At 39.5% G+C, this 23825-nt stretch overlaps 1 protein-coding gene across 1 annotated transcript in view; it reads right to left on the reverse strand.

The window, feature by feature from the left end:
• Positions 1 to 678: 678 nt before the first annotated feature.
• The window catches only part of KLHL13 (kelch like family member 13), a 108714-nt gene continuing 85567 nt past the window's right edge, over positions 679 to 23825 (reverse strand). Inside the window, exons 7-9 of the mRNA XM_029911869.1 lie at positions 21523 to 22318; positions 8052 to 8165; positions 679 to 3687 (exon numbers count right to left, since the gene is read on the reverse strand). Of these exons, the coding sequence (XP_029767729.1) occupies positions 3200 to 3687; positions 8052 to 8165; positions 21523 to 22318 (1398 nt within the window). The 3' untranslated portion in view covers positions 679 to 3199. The remainder of the gene's footprint in view (positions 3688 to 8051; positions 8166 to 21522; positions 22319 to 23825) is intronic.

Consider the following 23825-nt stretch of genomic DNA (forward strand, 5'->3'; position numbering starts at 1 on the left):
GCGACAGTCTCCTGACCAGCTGTAAATGGACAAAAGCAACAGCTGCTAGGAATGCTGTTTGGGAACCAAGACAGAAGTCCAGATCGACCCTGAGATTACAAACTGCCTTAATGGTTGGAAGACAGACACCTCTGGCCTTTGAGTGTTGGAGATTACCATGGCTCTTCCAGCTGTCCCCTTAACATCCCTTGCATCCAAATCAGGGTAAGCATCAACTTTGCATTCAATTCCCATTCTCGCTTTGGTACTGCGACAATTAGAAGATGTTACTATTAACAATTGATGTAAAGGAGTTGAGCATCATCTGTGTACTTGTGAGCATGATAGCTCACAATCTCTCCATGAAAGCAACCTTGCTAAAAGTGGAGGGTTAATATCCTTCTCCTGGAAGTAGCTTTCCATAATTCCTTCTAGATTCACAGATTGAGGCTCTCTCGGGTTCTCACGAAAAGAGATGCAGTCAGTGTCAAGTTATTCAACAGCACACCACGAAAGAAAAACAATTTGCCATCTCCATTGAGTCTTTGAGATTTACTCCTAAATCCTGGTGAACTGATCTGAAATAATTTCATTGTGTGGTGGAATTCTTTAGCCATAAAAATAACAGGAAAAAAATTCAAAAGGAGAAGCATTTTATTTAAGGACAAATCTAATCCATTATCCCATATACATCCAGCATTGGTGCAGAAATTCAACACAAGCACGTTGCATTTAAGGATTATAGCTAACATTTTGTCATTAAAAAGAATGCCTAAAACTGAAAGAGTTGCCATGTTCCAGTTACCTGGCTGCTCTCAGACAGGGAAGCTGCTAGACTTCCTCTTCTAACCTTCAGGAAGATATCTCCAAAGGGTCTTTCCACCATCAGCATCTTCAGAGTACAGACCATCAGGGGCTAAGATCCACTTTCAAGAAGTGGACCCTAAGGATTCAGAAACCAAAAACATACTTGAATCATCCAAAATGAGTTGCTGTTTCTCTTTCTAGGAGGAAGATTTCTTTTCTAGTTGAAAAATAAAGTAAATATGATACAGGCCTCTGGGTTTTATGTTCACAATAGTTCACTAGAGTTGGCATTTAATCTAAAAATAAGTAAAGTGTATGTTAAATATCTGCATCAGTGACAGCAATATTTTCTCATCTTCTGTTTCCTATGAGTGGAACAAAATATTTTACCTATACTCATTTGATCTTCGATAGGTCAAATATTTTCCAAGAGCATTCAATCTTTCATTTCCATACAGGATCACCTGTAGTAACTCAACATAACTAGCTCAGAGTTAGAAAATGTTTTTAGGAAGATCCACTTTGCTTTTAAGCAAAATAATGTTAAAATATGAAACCTGTGATAAAAGTACATTTGAATAATGAGTGAAGGACACATGACCAATTAAATTCCATCAGAGAAAAACAAACACCAGATGTTAGACGATTTAGGGTTCAAACCCAATATTGTTACAGTGGAAAAACGTGGAAAAGAACACTTATGCTGACAGCATACTACTAAGATTGATATTGTAACTGGTAATAGATACCATAATAAAATAAGTTAAATAATGTGAACAACCATCTCCAGATGTCTGCAAAAGCCACCGTGATTGCTAGCAATTAGTACAAATTCTTGTGCTTTTTATAATGGAAAGCCAAAAACAATAATGAGGATTTGAGGTTTAGATAATCAAAACTGGCTAATATTTGCGATTATTTGCCCTGCATTTTAATTTAATTTGATTTAAAACCAGAACTTTAAAAAAAACGTATTCAGAAGCAAATTACTATGTTGGAACCAATAAAGATTACTGTATAGTACATTTGTACTGCTGAACATTTAAATATTAGCTCACTCTATGCACAATGGTTCAGATATTATTTCCACATTTTCAGTCCTTAAAATTACAATAGACAAGTATGGCCAAAATAGTTCCTTGAAAGTAGGTCAAAGTACCCATTCGAGACCACTTGTGCATTGGTTTCCTAGCAAATTAATCTACCCACACCGATATACGCAATGTGTATCCCTGGCAACAGTGAGCAGAAGAAGAAAATCCAAGTAACATTAATGAGGTATCTTAGGCTGAATAATTGCAGTTAAAAGTTTTATTGAACAAAAGAAGGTAAAACATGGTAGTCTGAGTTCACTGAGCAAAAAGCAGCTCTCCTGCTGAAGCTGCACTTTGTGCTAAATAACCTTATTAACTGAGACTATACAGAGGACATGTAATATGTAAGTTATCTCAACAGCAAAGGAGAAAAATTAGATTAAATTTGATCTGAAGGAACAATTTGGTCAAATGTAGTGGCTTGAATTAACATTTCTAGCCCTTATCCACATAACTCAATACAGGCATACAACAGGTCATACAACTGTACTGAATTCCAATTTATTAATATCTTAGGCTCCCTTACAAGCAGAAGCTGATTACTGGGTGTGTGGGGGAGGGGGAAGAGACCAAAAATTAAAAAGCCCCAAAATTTTAAGTCTTCTGTTTGAAGTGTCACTTAATTGAGTCAGGGAAAAAAACCCTCAATATATGTTATTAAAAAACCCCGGGCCTACACAGGGTCCACCTGTTGCATAATATTAATATTTTTTAAATTATTATTTGATTTCTCCTGTCTGCCTAAGAAACTCCATATGCTCTTAAAGCACCCACCCAGCTGGGCAGTAAAGAGATATGTCAAAAATACTCTGTGAAAAGAGGGAGGTAGCTCAGGCCTGCTGGCAACCTTTTGTCAGAGTTCACATGGGTGCAGGCTGCCTCCCTTTAAAATCTGCAATCAAAGATGAAAGGAAGAAAGACTTTCAAATATGACGTTTAGTGAACATAATTACATGTTCACTGCAACCCCTTCCAATTTGACTTACTGGGCTTCCTAATGTAAGTTGTAAGGTACCTCACACCCAATACACAACATTAAAAACGTACCTAATTCATATATTTTATAGACAATATCTTGTTTCTCACTTGTTAAAGATTTGGCTCTGTTGAGTACATTTTTCCATAATCTTTGTTAACCACTCAATAAACATTCTAGGCCAAACAAACAGCACAAGTAATGTCAAAGTCTTTTGTTTTCTCCCTCAGTAACTGTACCAATTGCTGTAGGCTAAGCCTAACAGATACTACTGAAGAAAAATGAGACACTCCATGATGCAGTGCAAAGGTATTACCACAACACCGTAAGTCAAAGGATTTTTTTAAGGTGCTGAAAGAGGTGATTCTCTAGAAGGTGACCCTGTGTTGTCTTCTGGTGGGAAAACTGTAAGAGTGCAGGCTCGAATGCCACCAAGTGATTCTGGGAGGTCAAAGACCTTGTGCCACTCATCCTTTTCCGGGTCATATTTCTGGACTATTTCCACCATACAACGATTATTCCAAGAGTACCCTCCAACAACGTAGATTTTATTTTCAAAGACAGCAACCCCAACATCACTTTGCCCACGTAACATAGCAGCAATTGGAGTCCACTGGTCTAGGGTGGGTGAATAATATTCACAGCTTAGAACATCATCATAATCACTTGTTCCTCTAAAGTGATTTCCGCCAATAACATAAAGCTTGTCTCCAACAGTACACATGCAGTGCAGACCTCTGACTGTTGTCATTGGAGCCTTCTGAGTCCATTTGTCTGTGTCGGGGTCAAAGCACATAAGTTCTTTTTGGAAAGTATCATGGGTAATTCCGCCTATAGAAAAATAGAAAGAAATCAAAGTAATATTGACCCTGGAGTAAACACAAGTCATTGCAAAAATGTAACAGTATTTCAACTAATTCTAGAAGATCTCCAAGGACAGTGGCTCTCAACCTTTCCACACGACTGTACCTCTTTCAGGAGGCTGATTGGTCTTGCGTACCCCAAGTTTCACCTCCCTTAAAAACTATGTGCTTACAAAATCAGACATAAAAATACCAAAAAGTGTCACAGCACAGTTACTGAAAAATTGCGGACTCATTTTTACCATATATTTATAAAATAAATCAATTGGAATATAAATATTGTACGTACATTTCAGTGTCGAGTAAACAGAGCAGTATAAACAAGTCATTGTCTAAATGAAATTTTAGTTTGTACTGACTTTTCTAGTGTTTTTTACGTAACCTGTTGTAAAACTAGGCAAATATGACTTAATGTACCCCCTGGAAGACCTCTGCGTACCCCCCCAGGGGTACACGTACTCCTGGTTGAGAACCACAGCCCAAGGATATAGATATGGGAGACAAGAAACATTTGTGTGGAGCACACATCTCCACACCATGGCACCTGCATTAGTTGGGACGCTCCCCGAGTGTGGCCGCACCTGGGAATTCTGGGGGAATGGCTCAATCAACAAGATAACATAGCCCCGGGTTGTATCCTCTTTTCTGAGTAAGCACCATGTAGCCATAGATGGTGCTGGGGAAAATGTGCATCTCCCTTGGCTCCATCTATATCCTGTCCATTCCTCATTACAGATCATCCAGTTTCTACCTTTTTGCCAACACAGAATTTGGATTATGTGAAGAGGATTCTGCTGGGTCTTGAAGAGGGGAGAGTACTGTTCCTCAGAGGCAACTGAGCCCTCCCTCTGAACTGAACTGGTGAGATATACATGTGCAAAGGTCCCCCTCTAGTTGTGGATTTGAGAGAGGCAACTTGGCTCTCTGACTAATTCTCCATTGCTTATATGAAGCTTTTAAAAGAGAGAAAATAGTTGTATTCCTTTCCCATTTTACACTTTCTGATTTGGCAAACTTTCCCCCACTTTCATTTATTTCAAGAGCTTGAAATTAAAGAACCAGCAACAGTTCTGAGAAAAGTGAGCACACTGTCCCAGCTCATGGTCCCAATCTGACAGACTACAATTTACAAGTGTAAATTAGTAACCCTTTTACCTGCTCTCTAGTGACAGACAATTGTCCAAGTGTAAGCTACATCCGAAGAGCACCTCTGTCAAGAGCATATCAGAGGTACTCTGACATCAGCTGAGGAACCAGCAGTGGTGGCTTTGAGTGAAATGAACAGTGCTGCCTGGGGAAGGATTTTTGTTCCATTTGACCCATTTCCAAGCAGTACTTACTTTCGAGTCATGTCACTGCTGCCACTTCAGCTGATGTTGAACAGCAACTTTGACATACCCTCAAACAGCGCAAATTTCAGGGGCAACTTACCTGCTTCTCAGATCGCTTCCTACAAACAAAAGTGTAAATGGGACATTTACAGAAATTTGTAAACTTTAATAGTAGGCCAGTGACCCTGAGTGCATAAGCTCAGGCTCCCTTAGAAATAGATGCTCTTTAACATAGTGCTTTTTCTTTAACCACCGGCATTAGAGAGGGCTATCAATGTCAGTAGAGTTACAGGAACATGCCTTGATAGCAAGATTTTTCCTCCCTCCATTTGGTAATAATCTTCATCAATGGCTCCAACAACAAATGCGCCATAAAGAAAATGAGCAACAGGGAGTTAAATGAGGGATAGCTTATATGGGAATATAGACCCTTATATAAAATGTAGGGGTTTATATTTCAAATGGGTTTCTTCTTCATAAGCTATAAAGTAATTTTTCTGTATGAAAATGAAGAGTTCAGAAAGTAAGCTCTTTGACCAATAGCATAGTTCTAGAATGGAAGGTCAAAAAGAATGAGGGAAGAAGAAATTGAAGATGATGAAACGGATAATACATTTGAATTTATTTTTAATTTTGCTGATGAATGATTTTGGGGTGACTGGTTTTGTTACTAGGGTTTTTTCCAATAAGCTATTTTTATAGGATTTTATATTGAACTTACTGTAAACTGGTGATTTAATATCTTAAGACCTTTCACCCACATAAGATCATGCCAGCATCCTAAAAAGAGATTTCATGTACCAAGATCATTTTTATACTTGGAGGGTGGGGGGAGGAGATCACAGACTCAGTTTCTCTGATATGCAAAACACTGACTATTTTTAAAATGGCTGATTTAAGTAGGACTTTTCCATATTGACTCTTGCTACAAATGACCAAATTTGCTCCTGATTGGACCAAGCTACATGGCTCCAGTGTAGGTAGTCCAAGGCTGAGTAAGCTAAGGTAACAGACTAAGAATTAAGGGTAAGGCCAAGACGCCTCGCCTTTTTGGGTCACTAAGTCACCTGAGAGAAGACTGACCTGCTAAAACCCCCAATATTGATAAGAGAGGAAGTCACATCAACTACAAAGCCATTACAGCCTTCTCTAGTCTTCACCTGTACCTGAAGGAGGCCCGCAAGCAATGAGTCCTGTGCCAGCAGAACATCACCGTCTGGCTCCTTGACTGCAGTTCCAGCTTTTACTCTATCAGACTCTAGGAGACTGTGAGAGCTGAAGAGTTTCTAAAGCCCTTGATATTCTAAATATATTTTTTCCTTTTTGTGTTTTTGTCTTGTTTTTATTACCTGGAAGACATCCCAGCCTATTTAGCCTTTTTATGTTTAGGGCAGGGAAATGAAAGTTGAGCTGCACTCATAAAGGCCAGTCAGGGACGGAGCCTGAAAGAAAATTTCCGCAGGTATAAACAGCTCTAAATGTTGTCTCGCAGAGATACTCAGAGTATATGGTGTGTACTATGTTTAATGGAACTGAAAGACTTGAGATTGTCACTGACAATTTCAGGAAAATAAGAGTTGTTAAACGATGGCTTATCAAGAATTTCCTGTTACCGTCTGTATTATACCATCTTTGGGGAGGAAAGAAGGGTTAGCCATCACATCGAAAGCCAAGGAGTAAGTTCTACAATTGGCTTTGAGGTTGTCCAGACATTAGATAATAATCTGGCTTTAGTATTAAGCAATTATAGATTTGATTCCCTCTGGTCAAAATTCTTTAGCTGGGAATTATAACCATATGGACACACACCTTCTTAAAATCTGTATAAGAACTGATCATTTTTGGTATTAATTTGATGTTTTAACTGCAATAAACCAATGTCCTAGAATATCTGCATTTGAGTTCTTAAAGGAGGGCAAACGGAATTGTTAGAGTGGTTGTAGAATATACACTGGGTGCAATGCACTCATTTCAACTGCACTATCGCTATACAAAGGAAGTGTCCTTCTCTGAGGTCAGTGGAAATTCTGAGCCAAGTGTTATTTAGAACAAGCATGAGGCAAAAATGTGGGCATGGAGCCTACTAAATGCCACTCCCCATGAAAAGCATGTGAAATCAGAGTAGGTCAGGTGGGACCATTTATTGACTTGGCATGGATTGGCATGGAATTCCCCTCAAAGGAGAACAATTATCTGGGAGACTGGAGAACTTGCTTTCTCAGGAATAACTATGGCTCCTGATTTGAACAGCATGCATTACATTGTCGCCTTTCAGAGGCACAGGACCAACCAAAGTTACAGCAACAGAGAAGTAGTGAAACAAGTAAAGACACCATTCACATACACCTCTACCCCGCTATAACGCTGTTCTCAGGAGCCAAAAAATCTTACTGCGTTATAGGTGAAACTGCGTTATATTGAACTTGCTTTGATCTGCCGGAGTGTGCAGCCCCGTCCCCCCCGGAGCGCTGCTTTACCACGTTATATCCAAATTCGTGTTATATTGGGTCGCGTTATATCGGGGTAGAGGTGTACTGTGATTAATCTTAAAATCCTTCCAACTTCGTCTTACATAAGTTGATACTTTTATCTCAGTATTTGTAGCATTAGCTAACCTTTCCAATCCTTAGCGAGGTAACTATTTATCTAAGGGCAAAATGACGAATTCTATATGACAACTATATGAGTGTTTCTGTTCATAAAAATGCAGCACTGAAGGTTAAGATGTACTAGTGAGCATTGCAAATTAGAGACGTTTAAAATAAGTATCTAACAACTGCGGTATTTTTATCTAAAATGGTTCTTTTAGAGATTTTAATAAGTGTATGTTATTTGACTAACTTTGTATGAAGCTATGAATCCCTGTTTGAAACATGCAGATGTTTTATATCTAAGAACACTTCTTTTCATCTTCCTTCACCCACTGGAGTAGGAAAAAGTATGGAGCCAATATGCCTCATGTGTGGTGGATTTTGTTCATAAACTTATAAGAACGGTTTACCTGAAATATACATTAATCCCCCATACACAGTTCCAGCATGACCATAGTGGGGCTCATTCATTTTTGCAACATAGCTCCATTCATTCATTCTTGGATTGTAACATTCCACTGTGGCTGTTAAAAACAAAACAAAAACAAGAGTGCTTGAATTTAGCATGGTAATTTGATTTTGAGTGCAGTAGTAGTGAAATTAATACATTCATAAATAGACAATATACCAATGAAAAATGTGTTCTTCATATGAGAAAGTTTCAGAGATACGTTCAAAGATATCCTTGAATAGCCTATACGCTTTCTGTCCCACAGGTGCAGAAGAAAAAGAACTCTTGCCCAATTGTTTCCCCTGGTTTGCATTCAATACAGTTGCTGCTTAGCCTGCCATAGCTTTAATTTATCTTGCTCTGTACACACTGTGGTGTGCTTGAAAAAAGTGAAAATAAAATTAGGTATATCTGATTTTCTAATCCTCCTTCTCATACAACCCTTCCAGCGTCAGGTGCAAACTGATATGAAGCAAACTTTAAATATGTCTAAGAGGATGAAAGCATTAGGGAATCAGAAGGACCTGTGTTAGTCACATTTCTTTAAAAGTGTCCCACCCAGGCACATATGATTATAGACCCAGCTTGTGTTCTACCTACTGCATTAGCATCCCATTATGCCACTCACTCAAAGCTTGCCTGAAAGGACACCTGACACATGAATTCTTGATTTGGGAATGTGGTACCACCTTTTGTAGTGGCTGCTAGTTACAACTTATACAGCACCACAGAAGTGCATGGCACTTTACAAAAAAGAATACAGGTCTAACCCGAATTGCTTCCAGGATCCAAGCCTGCAAAGAAAACTACGTAGGGCCTTACTGACTTAAAGGCAGCTGTGTGTGGGAACAGGGCTCCGTTTATGCAATTTTGTTTGCAGGACTGAGGGCTGGGGTAGATAAAAATCAATGATTTAAAATGTTTTTAAAAATTATTTAAATACATTTTCTTTTTAAAAATAAACCTATTTAAAATTAAAATTATGATGACCTGTCTTAAGGCCTAAACTTAATAAAATATAGTAAGATAATTTAAATAAAAATAATATTCAAAAAGTACGTGTTTGTTGCTGAAGTTTTAAAGAAACTTCAAACCACTGAACTGGTGGAAGTCACTGGCTAAACACCTGGAACCAGAGTCTGTTGAAGTGACAAACCAGCTTTTGATAGCTTTTTCAGTTGCAGAGAAAATATTTCACAGAATCATAGAATATCAGGGTTGGAAGGGACCTCAGAAGGTCATCTAGTCCAACCCCCTGCTCAAAGCAGGACCAATTCCCAACTAAATTATCCCAGCCAGGGCTTTGTCAAGCCTGACCTTAAAAACCTCTAAGGAAGGAGATTCCACCACCTCCCTAGGTAACCCATTCCAGTGCTTCACCATCCTCCTAGTGAAAAAGTTTTTCCTAATATCCAACCTAAACCTCCCCAACTGCAACTTGAGACCATTACTCCTTGTTCTGTCATCAGGTACCACTGAGAACAGTCTAGATCCATCCTCTTTGGAACCCCATTTCAGGTAGTTGAAAGCAGCTATCAAATCCCCCCCCACTCTTCTCTTCTGCAGACTAAACAATCCCAGTTCCCTCAGCCTCTCCTCATAAGTCATGTGTTCCAGCCCCCTAATCATTTTTGTTGCGCTCCGCTGGACTCTTTCCAATTTTTCCCCATCCTTCTTGTAGTGTGGGGCGCAAAACTGGACTCAGTACTCCAGATGAGGCCTCACCAATGTCGAATAGAGGGGAATGATCACGTCCCTACATCTGCTGGCAATGCCCCTACTTATACAGCCCAAAATGCCGTTAGCCTTCTTGACAACAAGGGCACACTGTAGACTCGTATCCAGCTTCTCGTCCACTGTAACCCCTAGGTCCTTTTCTGCAGAACCGCTGCCTAGCCATTCGGTCCCTAGTCTGTAACAGTGAATGGGATTCCTTCCATCCTAAGTGCAGGACTCTGCACTTGTCCTTGTTGAACCTCATCAGGTTTCTTTTGGCCCAATCCTCTAATTTGTCTAGGTCCCTCTGTATCCTATCCCTACCCTCCAGCGTATCTACCACTCCTCCCAGTTTAGTGTCATCTGCAAACTTGCTGAGAGTGCAGTCCACACCATCCTCCAGATCATTAAAGAAGATATTGAACAAAACTGGCCCCAGGACCGATCTCTGGGGCACTCCACTTGAAACCGGCTGCCAACTAGATATGGAGCCGTTGATCATTACCCATTGAGCCCGACGATCTAGCCAGCTTTCTCTCCACCTTATAGTCCATTTCTCCAGCCCATACTTCTTTACTGGCAAGAATACTGTGGGAGACTGTATCAAAAGCTTTGACTCATATTTCACTCATCTCAGTTTATTCAACTAGTTCAGTTAAATTATTCATTCGTTCAGAGTTGAGAAACCAAATGAAAAAGCATGAAAGTTTGTTTTCCTGTTACTATCTATGAATAAAAATGAGGTGAGAGAGGATGAGATCTACTAGTTCTAAAATCTTTAATGACATGGTGACCAGAAACAATCACGTCAATTCACTAATTATTGAGAATACTTTCCTTGTTTAATAAATCAGTTTTAAAGGCAAAACATTTTCATAAACTCGCTTTTCTCCTTGTGTATCCAGGATATTTAAGATAATTTTATTTAACTAATTTTATTTAACTAATAAGCCACTTTATTATTTTTAATTGAATTTCAATTTCCATCCAAATGCAGTTTGACAGAAATCACAAGTAAATACTTAATCATCTAGGAAATAAGAAATGCATAATTCACTATTTTCTAACAAAGTAAAAATTAAGAATCTGAATGTCAAATTATACAACTGCTGTAGTATATCCTCCTGGTTAGCAAAAAGTAGTACCAAATTAAAAACAATGAGAATCAACCTTTCTTTAGGCAAATAAAAAGTACAAATGAAAAACAAGATTAAAATTGATCATTGTTATCAAGATTTCCTGCTGCTGCATTAAATCACTGATATAAATCAAACTGCCTTGTTGAGGACTAAGGGAATAGTCAAACTGTAAGAGGTCAAGGGCAAAAATACTAGCACTTGGTTGCTTGTGAAAGTAATGCAGGCATCTGAGAACAGTACAATAATTTAAAAAGAAACCATAGTTTATGTTTCCTTGGTGGAGAGTTTAGAGGAGGTACTTGGAAACAGGATGGGGTCAGAAAGGGAGTTCCAGATTTAGGGGCTTTACGAAAGGCACAGACATGGTCCCGGGAAAAGGATATGAATGAGGTATTCAGAATAGCAGCTTGAGAGGAGATGTGACCAGAGACTTAAGAGGGAGCAATATAGTTTGACTACAATGCATGGTGTAGCAACCTATAACGTTAAAACTCCTGTTGTCTTGAAAGCAAATTAAACCTCTTAATTTTAAATAAATCAGGTCAGGTTAGCAAACTCTGTTTTCAGAGAACTGAATCACATTTCATATATACCGACTACAAATGTCTTCAGAGATTAAATATTACCCTAGGACTTGCTTTTATTCAGTCTTAGACAAGTACTGAAACTCCCAAACTGGTGTGATGGGCCAGGGTTAATTTTAAAGTCTGTCATCTCAAACCATCGGCATGACACACAAATATACAAAATTGAAAGGCTGAGAATCTTGACATTCTAAAAGTTTGACAGTTGCAGTGCTGGCAGGAATCTATTGTGTGACTCAGTATCTCAGTACCATGATACAAGGACTATAAAAGGACTATTTAATTTTTTTGGTTATTATTTTTAAAACAAGCCTACAGGTTATTTTCAATTGTCTGAAAAAATCCTTAGGGACAATTTCTAAGGACAAGATATAGCTGTGGCAGTAATTCTGAATTTGAGAGTACTTCCAAAGTGCACTTTAGCAAGGGGAATCTAGCAAAAAGGGGCATCTCTCACTCTCGCTGTCTCTCTCACACACCCCCATACACCCACCCACCAGTAAGCTCAGCACAGAATGCAGCTCCCTAAATAAAAATTCATCACTACCTCAGGACTGATGACACTTCCAATGACAATACCCTGAACAGTGTGCTGAACAACCAATTCAGCAGGAACTCGGAAGGAAAGTGGCAGCTATTAAATTACTCACACAAGTCCCTATTTCCAGTTGCATCCTGGATTTTCCTTGGACATTTCTCATCCAAGTACTGTCCAAGTCAACTCTGCATACTTTGTGAGGTCTGACAAGGCCATAGCACAAGTCGTCATTGCTGGAGGACATAAAAAAGACAAAACCCATCCCACTTCCATTTCTTTCACAAAAAGCTGCGAACTTGATTTACAGGTATAATTTGTGAGCTAATTTAGTGTTTATGAAAATGAGGAAATACCAATAGTCTTGACCTGAAATGTATCTGCTGTTTTAATATCAATCTCTTGAATAGATGCTGCCAGTTGTGCCAAACATTTTGATGTCTTTGTTAAATGGACCAAAAATATGGAACAAAATTAATTTATAAATAATATTATCAATTATGCTATAGCATATCACAATTTATTAAAGTTGTGATAAACAATAAAATTGTTAAGTGACTTTTGGGTTGGTTAAATAATATTTAGGTTAAGCCAAGTCATTGAAATACAAAAGTTACCAATTATCAATGGATGCAGCGACATTTGTATGCATGAGACTAAGATGTCGTCAGTGATAAAACTGTTCATATCTGGAGCCAAAAATATTTTGGTTCTCAATGTCTACATTTACTTTCTGTTAAGGAGTTCCAAGTCTGGAAATGAAATATTGCAACTTCTTGGCTTTGATGTAGGTAACTCCACCCCCTGCCTATTGCTAGATAAACATCCTTCCATTCCAATTTTGCCTGTTCTCCAAATGGAGCAACAGTTATCTTGCAGGGAGGATAAAAATCAATATATATATTTTAATTTAAATCCAATTTTATTTAAATTAAATGCAGGTTTATTTTTAAAAACAAATGTACTTAAATTTAAATTTGAAGTTATGACAACCTACGTTAAGGCCTAAACTTACTCAAATCTATTAAAATAATTTAACTTACATTAAAAAAAATTAAGCAGTATATTTTTACCACCAAAGTTTTAAAGAAAATCAAAGCACTGAACTGGTGGAAGCCAAGGGCTAAGCACCTGGATCCAGAGTTTCCTGATATGCTAAATGCGCTTTTGAGAGCAGTAACCTCATCTGCAGGTTCAGGGAGAATATTTTCATTTCAGTTGATTGAATGAATAATTGAACTGAAATAATTAAAAGTTAAAAATCAATAGGAAGTTGAAAAAAGCAAAACAGCTTGTTTTCCTCTTCCAATCTATGAGATCTACTAGTTCTAAGATCTGGAAGGACATGATGACAAGAAACAATCACTTTGGTTCACTAATTAACTGTAGATAATAGTTCCTTTACTTCATAAATCAGTTAGTTTTTAAATGTAAAACATGTTTTGATAATTTTTGATCAACTTTTTTCTTATGTATCCAGGACATTTAAGGTAGTTTTATTTAACTAATTAAAAAAATAAATAACTTTAAAATGCTGCTTTTTTGCATTTTTAATTGTGTTTGAATTTCCATCCAAATAGAACTTGACACATTCCACAAGTAAAAAAATTAACCATCTAGTAAATAAGAAATGCATTATTCACTGTTTTCTAGCATAATAAACATGTAAAAATTAAGGATGTGAGTTAAGCTACATAACTGCTCAAATAAAAGTGTATAGATATAGCGTGTCTTCCTGATTTGCAAAAAGCAGCACCAAATTTAACATAAAGGCTATATTTAGTTGCAATACATCATGTTTTAATGGTTACCACCAATGAGAATCATCTTTCTTTAGGAAAATAACTAAGTACAAATGCAAAATGTAATTAAAATCGATGATTTAAATCAAAGTTAACTGCTTGCTGATTTAAATCACGATTAAAATCGATGATTTAAATCAATCCACCCTGTTAGTTTGACTGTTTACTTCCTAGTAGTGGATCAACACTACCAATTTCATTAGCCCAACAATGTGAACATATGGACAATATGTAAAGTTTTTTCCTGGCATTTCTTGGTATTCTGGAAAAAAAAATATTCAAAAAACAAAGCAAGTTCTAGTAAAATACTAAGCACACTATGGACTAAGTAACTAAAAAAAAAAAAAGGTCACAGATGACCTAACAGGAACCAAAAATTCAACTGATCACTTCATTCTTCTGTCTCCAACACACCAGACAGCTGTTCATCCCACACCAACTGGAGGGAGGATCTACAGATGAGGACGCATAGGCAAGTTAGGACAGGGGACAGCAGATACAGCATGCAGAAGCTAGTGTACAATATTATGGTTCATACAAAGTTATAAAAGAATTGCCTGTTTGAGAACAGAATATTGTCCGTTCCAAAATCCTTAATTTTTGAACATCAGCTATGTAGCTGCAGTGTTCATTTTTGAGATGAATACTATAAACTTGAAGATGATAACTCTGACTGAAAATCTTGTGGATGCTACACTCACAACTAACTTCTAAGATTATCACAACTAACAGAAATTAGCTATTTTTCAGGATTTTTTACATTGCCTATAGTCAGATTCACTGTTTTCCATGCACAGTCTGTCAGTTTCTCCCTAGATAACAAGGCCCATATAAACCTCAACAAGGCATCAGAAAAAATATTTTTTTTTAAATTATAGCACATACTATTTAAAGGTGTTTGTCAAAAAAGGATTTTTTTTAAATTAGTCTATCAATGCCCTCCCCTCCCCCCCAGTAAGATGACAGTGTCTCTTGAAAGCAGATATAGTACATACCATACATGAGAGTCTCTCTCTTGAAGGTAATTTAGTAACTAGACTGGTACATTCTAGATAGATTGAGAAGGTTTCCTTCTCTCTCTCAAAAGCTTGAGTGATCCCATTAGGTTTTGTTATATTGGAGCAGAGGAACTTTTTACCAGCATGTATACCATAAAACAGCCCAGAATATCTTTTTGATAGAATTAAAGGAATACATACTTCAAAAGGCACACCTGGAGCAGTCCCAAATTATGCAACTCTGCTTGTATTTTCACATGGCCACCTGTGGTATTGTTTGTGCAGCACGTAGACATTTATCAGTTTTGTCCCAATAGCTTCGAATGAGTCTTGAGATACCCATCTCATAGAACTGGAAGGGACCCTGAAAGGTCATCGAGTCCAGCCCCCTGCCTTCACTAGCAGGACCAAGTACTGATTTTGCCCCAGATCCTTAAGTGGCCCCCTCAAGGATTGAACTCACAATCCTGAGTTTAGCAGGCCAATGCGCAAACCACTGAGCTCTCTCTCCCCAGATGTATTGCTATTGTTTACTTGTATTATGGGAGCACCCAGAGCATGTATACAGTGCATTTGGGAGTGAGCCTCATAGCCCAGAGCAAGAGTTGTGTTACCGGACTCATGCTAGCATGCTAAAAATAGCTGCATAGACATTTAAGCTCAGGCTACAGCACTTACGCTCAAGTCTAGAGGGCTGGGGTGAGCCTGAGAGTCCAAGCTCCATCCCAAGTGAGAACATCTACATGGCTATTTTAGCACATGCCCTACTAGCACAAGTCTGTGGACCTGGGCTGGGAGGCTCACCCCCAGATGCACTGTAGACATATTGTACCCGTACATGGGTGTTCCAGGACTGGGAAATGGAACTTTACTTTGTTCCCACTTGTAGGATTTTCATTTGATCATCCTGTCAGAGAGGAGAGTGTATGGCCTGTTCTTATAAAGTGCTGCATCTTTTTCACAAATATAGCATAGCAATGGTTCCCTTATAAACACTGTTACTACTCCTACTAGCAGGCTGAAAGGATCTCTCATACAGCATTCTCTTTGGTATTAGAGTTACTGTCGCAGAGTGACCCAGCTGGACACTACTGAGGGGTTTTAGGGTTGTTACCACCATTCATAAATTTTACAAGGACAATTCTCTGAATAAACAAATTGAATACCACTGCTCTCTCAGCGGTCACATCGCTGGTGTTCCAATCCAATTCTGGTGACTTATTTTGTTTTTATATGAATCTCTTTAACTGGGCCTCAACTGAAATTTCCATGCTGCTCTTTTATGTTCTCTCATGAAAATCCAGTATTCTCTACCCCCTATGTGTTGTATCATGACTTGATATCAATACAAGATGATGTTTTGTAACAGTACACTTAAAGATACATATGAAAGCACACAAGATCCTAGTCACAAGACTGCATATAAAACTAGTTATTGGAGAACCCAGAACCTCTAGAGTTTTGGACATGTTGAGATTAACCATTGAAACTGCAGGATGCTTATCTAACCTGTATCACCACCCCAGGCCCAGTCAGGCCACATGATTCTCACAATTCAATCACCCTTTCTCCCAACAAGCTCTGGCTACCCTCATTTGTCTTCCAAGAAAGGGAGCCTATTATGCAGAGGCAGCCAACCTGAGCCTGAGAAGGAGCCAGAATTGACCAATGTACGTTGCCAAAGAGCCACACTAGTATGTCAGCAGCCCCACATCAGCTCCCCCCACTCCAACCTGCAGCGCCTCCTGCTTGCCTGCAGCCCCACCAATCAGTGCATCCTGCTCCCTCCCCACGCCTCCCACCCGCCGCGATCAGCTGTTATGCAGTGCGCAGGAGGCTCTGGTGGTGTGGTGGGAGCAAGGGCATGGCAGGCTCGGGGGAAGGGGTGGAGTGGGGACAGGGCCTGGGGCAGAGCATTGAGCACTCCCCGGCACATTGGAAAGTTGGCATCTATAGCTCCAGCCGCGGAGTTGGTGGCTATGCAAGGAGCCACATATTAACCTATGAAGAGCCGCATGCGGCTCCGGAGCCACAGGTTGGCCACCCCTGCTATTATCAATCTACCAGCATTTATCATAATTGGAGATTGTCTGTACACTCTTTGATCCCTCAGGCTTCTCTGTAAGGCACCTCCCAATTTGTCTTCCACACTTTCTTTCCTTAGGAGTCTTCCTTTTCTCGGTCATGTCCTCTGTTTGTTCCGACAGATAAGCTCCCTGGAGTATTCTCCCTTGATTCTGGCTTCCCTTCTCTATCCGATAGCATCCCCACTTAGCCAGCCATATCTAATTTCCATGCACAATTGGGGTAATTTTATGCTCAAATTAGATGTAGCCCTGCATTACTGCTGTTTTGAAAATGAGGCCTGAAAGAAACTCATTACAATTTTAGAACATATGGTATTTGAGGTCTTTGCCAAATTCCAATTCTGGTAACTTCCCTCTGAAGGTTTCAAATGGGTACTAGTATGCATTGTTAAATTACTATCATCATCTTATCACTAGCGAAAAACAGACATTTCTATGGTGAAAAGTAACACTACACCGTTTTGATAAGCTTAAAATATTTGAGAAATGTTTTGGGTATCTTGGCGGAAGGACCCTATAGAAGTATCCCTTTTATTATTGATTAAAGGAGACTTTTTGGGAAAAAAAATAAGGATATGTATTTTAATAACTCTGACCCTTAGCGCCTGCTGTGCCTGAAGTGGATGGTAAATTAGTCAGTACAACAGAATTGACTAGAGATAGTTTAACATATAGAGAGCTAATATTTAAAGCCGATCTCCTTGGAAAGTTTAATTCAAGTTTTCAGAAATTCATATCAAATACAATAACTAAGAAGTTGAAATCAGTTTGAATCATAGAGGGCAAATTCCATAATAGTTTTCCAATGCACATTTAACCTGCTGTTTTATGAAATGTTAGGATTTTTTATTTGGGGTGGGGGGAGAGCTAAACTGGATTTCATATCTTTAGACTGCCAGTTTTTATGAAGGGAAACATTAAAGTGAAACATGAGTTGGATAGCAATTGATGGGAAGAAAAATAGAATATTTCAGTCCCCAAATCAAAATCCTAGGCAACCAGAATACCTAACATTGATATAGAGCTTTTCATGCCAAAGGATCAAAATCACGTTGCCAGATCTACATGGAAATCACTGCAGCAGTTTAACAGTACTTCTACACAAAAGTTACACAGAATATTCTTCATTTCCTGTTTTAAACTGAGACTACAGAGGAAATTTAGGTCAGAATGTTATCGCTTGAGATAGGTTCAGTGTTCTCTGTAAATTCAAAGCCTGGTCTACACACAAAATTGCATCAGTTTAACAGAAGATATGCTTTGATACAATTGCTGCAACTTTGTGTATTGACACTGACATGAGCAGTCTCATGTATATCAAATCTAATCAGTGTCTTAGATCAACTCAAACCACTGTATTGGAGTCAGGGAAAGTATGAGACTGATTTTATGACTTTGCTGTTTATATAGCAGACTGTAGGTAGAGATACCCACTTTACATGTGAGATCTTGACATGGCCCTTGGCACGTAAAAAGTACTTTAAAAAAATGAAGAACATTTCTCCTCGAGTTCAACTGGAATCACCAACACAAAATGGTTCCAATGTCTAAATCCTTCACATTCAGGGAAGAGGTAAAAACTGTTGGCTTCTAGCACAATGCATGAGGAGATGATCAGCCTACAAGTGGGTTCTCCACCAGCATGCAAGTCTGATCTCTAAATGCATCAGTTCCCACAACCCACAATTAAATCAAAGAGAGCTGTGGAGATGATGCAAAGTAGGGTTGCCAGGTGTCCGGTTTTCAACCGGAACGACCAGTCGAAAAGGGACCTTGGCGACTCTGGTCAGCACCGCCAAGGTCCACTGACCAGGCAGCTAAAAGTCCAGTCAGTGGCATTGGGGGGGTGGGGGGGGAGGCGCACTAAGGCAGGTTCTCTGCCAGCCCTAACTCCACGCGGCTCCCGGATGCAGCTGGCATGTCCACCTCCCAGGCGGCCCCCGCCCTGAGCACTGGCTTCGCAGCTCCCATTGGCCAGGAACTGTGGCCAATGGGAGCTGTGGGGGCGGTGCCTGTGGGCATGGGCAGAGTGCAGAGCCTCCTGGCCCCTCCGCCTAGGAGTTGGACATGCCGTCCGCTTCCGGGAGCTGCTTGAGGTAAGCGACGGCCTGAGCCGCACCCCGAACCCCGTCCCACACTCCAACCACCTGTCCCAGGTCGGAACCCCCTCGCAGAGCCCGCACCCCAACCCCTGCCGCAGCCCTGAGCCCCCCTCCTGCACCCCAAACCCCCTCATCCCTGGCCCCACCCCAGAGTCTGCACCCGCAGCCAGAGCCCTCACCCCCTCCCACACCTCATGTTCCTGCCCCAGCCCTGGAAAAGTGAGTGAGGGTGGGGGTGAGCGAACAATGGAGGGAAGGAGAATGGAGTGAACAAGAGGCAGGGCCTCGGACAAGGGGTGGGGCAAGGTGTTTGGTTCTGTGCGATTTGAAAGTTGGTAACCCTAATGCAAAGGAAAAGGACATCTACAAGCCATTTAATCTGTGCTGGCAGACAGCAAAATATTATACTTCAGGAACATCTATGTATGCGAGTTTGATTAAAGCTCCTTAGGTGTCTGCTGGAACTGAAAATCAGAGTTTAAGGCCAGAAGAGACCATCAAGTCTGACCTGTATATCACAGACCATTAAGCTTTACCCAGATACCCCTATACTGCGCTCAATTACTTCAGTTAGACCAAAGCATATCAGTTCTCAGGAGACTTAACTGTTGTGTGCCACAGGCAGAGAACAGGAGAGACCAAGGTGCCACCCATGCCAAGTAACAGGCAGAATGGATTATCCTCCTAGGGTTAACCATTAACATGGGTCCTCCACTGAAGCCCAGGTGCTCTGACACTAATTCACACAAGTGAATGATAGTTGATATTCATTAATTAATTATACAATAGGTACACTGACAAGACACTAAACTTTTACTGCATGTTGCACCACCAGGCAGATGAAGTGAAAAGTCACCAATCACAATCATTTTAGCTAGAAATGCATTTAGATATAAATCATGAAATGGTTGCATGAAAGAACCAAGTTATGTTAAAAACACAGTTAACATATTAGAACACCAAAAAACACACAAAAAATCAATTCTTAATTCTTTTAGCAAAGTTTTGAATAGTAAAGTCTACAACTGTAGCACTATATGCTTCCCAAAAAGGAAGTTTTTTATATGACTAGGAAATCCATTGCAGATCATCTGAATTTTGCAGACTTGTAGATGAGTAAAATGGGGTGGGAGGAAGAGGAAGGAAGGAATCAGATGCTACATCACAAAACGATCAGGTCATTTTTTCGGATTAGTTTTAATTAAGACAATACTTCACAGTACATTTATAAAATACACTGCAGTACATTAAGTAATGAAGTTTTAGTAACAGGAGATTTCACTACAAAGCCAGGTCTGCTGCCAAGTCTCTGCTGTGAATGGGGATGAGATAGAGAGACTGCAAGCTTAAATAAAACATCTGTATGTGTACACTTAGTGTGATTTCAGTAAGTGAAATGATATTACGCAATCAGAAATGTGAGGTATAATACTGTATCTCATTATTGTATTTCTAATACACAGACAAAATTTACAAATGAGTATATATAGTCAAAACTGTGTATCAACTCTGAACACCACCTGCTTTTGGAGAGAAAGATTAATAAACTTACATTTATAATGGCTTATGCTAAATTAGCTACTGCCTATTGTAGTCTGAGGATTTTTTATTCCTTTTAATTTTTATTTAGATCTTTTTTTCTCCAAGTAAAATGAATTACAATTTTTGGCAAAGAGGGAGTGAAGAAAGGAGGATTAATAGGAAGTGAGACACTTAACCATGAGGGGCAGAGATTATGGAAAAGAACAAGTAATTTTTAGTGACAAACAAGTGGAGTGTGTCAGAACATTTTTAGTCTCACAGATAAAGTTATTAGCCTGCCTTTAAGCAACAAACATGTTTAAAACACTGATATTCCAAAATCACTATTGCAATTACTGCAAGAAAAAGTCACATCTTTTGAGAGCAACTGCACACGTTTCCTTCAAGTACAAGAGACATTCTTCTCCAAATAAAAATGTGTTAAATTATTTTGGCTTACATGGTATACAAGGTTACTAAATCATGATGTGTTTGAAAAGCAACTGTTATATGGAGGCAGAACTAGAAAAGGTTAATCTATTTGCAAGCAAACATTTCTTCAGTCAAATGTTTAAAGCTCCTTCTAAAGAAAGTTTGCAAAACTCAGTAGAAGCTTCCACAAACATTTAAATAAATGGCAATGAGATTTTTTTAAAAATAGTTTGATGCTAAAGATGAAAACACTGGATATTACATATCTAAATCAGTCAGCAATGTGTCACTTTATTCTACAGGTTAAATTTATTTTGAGCTTCCTTCACAAAAGTGTACCTGAATTTCACTGACAGTGTCCAAATTAATCTCTATAGATGCTGCTGGAAAGAAATAATTTGAAAACAAATTAAGTTAGGATACTTGTTTTTCTCCCCCTTTTCACAGAACAGCATAATTTTAAGACCTGAAAAGAAAGACCAAAATTCATACATTCAAGATAAAATACACTTACCTAGTTCACCCGCTGCATTTCGACCACCAACTGCATACAAATGTCCTTTGAGGGCACTTAGGTGGAAGAAGGTACGCTTTTCATTTAAAGACGCAACTTGCATCCATTTATTATAGCGAGGATCAAATCTGAAGACTGTGTCAACCGCTGTTTTTCCTTTCGTGTCGTAATTGCTCTGTCCACCAACTACATAAAGAAAGTTTCCAATCACAGCAATGCCGTGCTGGTATCTTGGTGCATCCATGGGAGCTAATGATTTCCATTCATGTGCCTTTTCATCATACATCCGTAATTCTTTGCTGACAACCAGTTGCTGCCTTAACACTCCCCCCAATGTTACTAAGTGAGTACTGTCTGATCGAATGGCAGTTCTCTCTGACTGCATGACTGGTTGCATGTACGGCATCATTTGGTAATTGCTGGCTTCCAAAAGCAAATTCACACATGTATTGTCAGTTCTCATGAAATCCACTGTTTGTACATAATTAATAAGATCCTGTGGTGTCATCAGTGGAAATCTGATGTTCTTCATTAGTTTTGCAGCATATTCCATTCGAGGCTCCTCATATCGTAGCCAGCGACAAGCAGCCTTGAACAGTTCGAGCTCAGTGCAGTGCTTAAGGCTATTGCTTGAAAGCACAAAGGCAAGACGTTCAAAGGGGAGTTTCACAAACTCACCAGTACTTAATAATGCGGGGAAGTTCTTCAGGATGAAATTATTAACATATTTATCCACTTCTGTGAGATTGTATGTATTGGCAATCCGCCCAACCTCAACACAATTTTCCAAAGAAACCTATTAAGTGAGTAGAAAGAGGAATCAAAACACTTTTTCCTAATTTGCTGTTCATTTAGGCATATTAGGATAATACACAATTTAAGGAATACTATGGAACCAGCAATATTTGCATAATTTTGCAATGCTCAAGGTGATTTACGCATATGAGCAAATAAATATTCAGTCAGATGTGTATATTCATGATTACAAGCAGAGATCCAGTAAGGTATTTGTTGTTTTGAAGAAAGAAATAAGACTACTGGAGAACAGATGGCATATATTAATTATACATCAGATCTGCTATCATAAAATGATGATACATAGCACTTATAAGGCACTTTATCTTCAAAGTGCTCTGCAAACATCCTTATAAGTTTGGAATGGGGAAAGTGTGGTAAGAGGAGGGATGCATAGCTCTGTCAGAGTGAATTATCATGTGAACTGGGGTTTGGCCTCAAATTCCTAACACATTCCCACGCTCAGACAGCTACACCAGCACCCCCCTCATTAATTTTTGTTTACAATAAAGTAAGCCGTACTATTTTGTGACTATTCTCCTCCACACCTAAGCCACCCTCCATAAACAGTACCCAAAGTGCATATAATTTTTACTATGCAAGATGTTCCCTAAGAAACATTTACTTGCACATGATGGTAACCCTATACAAAGCAAGATGACACTAAACTGGGAGGCGTGGCAGATACACTGGAGGGTAGGGATCGGATACAGAGGGACCTAGACAAATTAGAGGATTGGGCCAAAAGAAACCTGATGAGGTTCAACAAGGACAAGTGAAGAGTCCTGCACTTAGGACGGAAGAATCCTATGCACTGCTACAGACTAGGGACCGAATGGCTAGGTAGCAGTTCTGCAGAAAAGGACCTAGGGGTCACAGTGGACGAGAAGCTGGATATGAGTCAACAGTGTGCTCTTGTTGCCAAGAAGGCTAACGGCATTTTGGGCTGTATAAGTAGGGGCATTGCCAGCAGATCGAGGAACGTGATTGTTCCCCTTTATTCGACATTGGTGAGGCCTCATCTGGAATACTGTGTCCAGTTTTGGTCCCCACACTACAAAAAGGATGTGGAAAATTGGAAAGAGTCCAGCGGAGGGCAACAAAAATGATTAGGGGTCTGGAGCACATGACTTATGAGGAGAGGCTGAGGGAACTGAGATTGTTTAGTCTCCAGAAGAGAAGAATGAGGGGGGATTTGATAGCTGCTTTCAGCTACCTGAAGGGGGGTTCCAAAGAGGATGGAGCTCAGCTGTTCTCAGTGGTGGCAGATGACAGAACAAGGAGTAATGGTTTCAAGTTGCAGTGGGGGAGGTCTAGGTTGGATATTAGGAAACACTATTTCACTAGGAGGGTGGTGAAGCACTGGAATGGGTTACCTAGGGAGGTGGTGGAATCTCCTTCCTTGGAGGTTTTTAAGGCCCGGCTTGACAAAGCCCTGGCTGGGATGATTTAGTTGGGAATTGGTCCTGCTTTGAGCAGGGGGTTGGACTAGATGACCTCCTGAGGTC

The sequence above is a fragment of the Terrapene carolina genome, unplaced genomic scaffold (assembly GCF_002925995.2).
Source record: "Terrapene carolina triunguis isolate 2854851 unplaced genomic scaffold, T_m_triunguis-2.0 Scaffold131, whole genome shotgun sequence".
Classification (NCBI taxonomy): domain Eukaryota; kingdom Metazoa; phylum Chordata; order Testudines; family Emydidae; genus Terrapene; species Terrapene triunguis.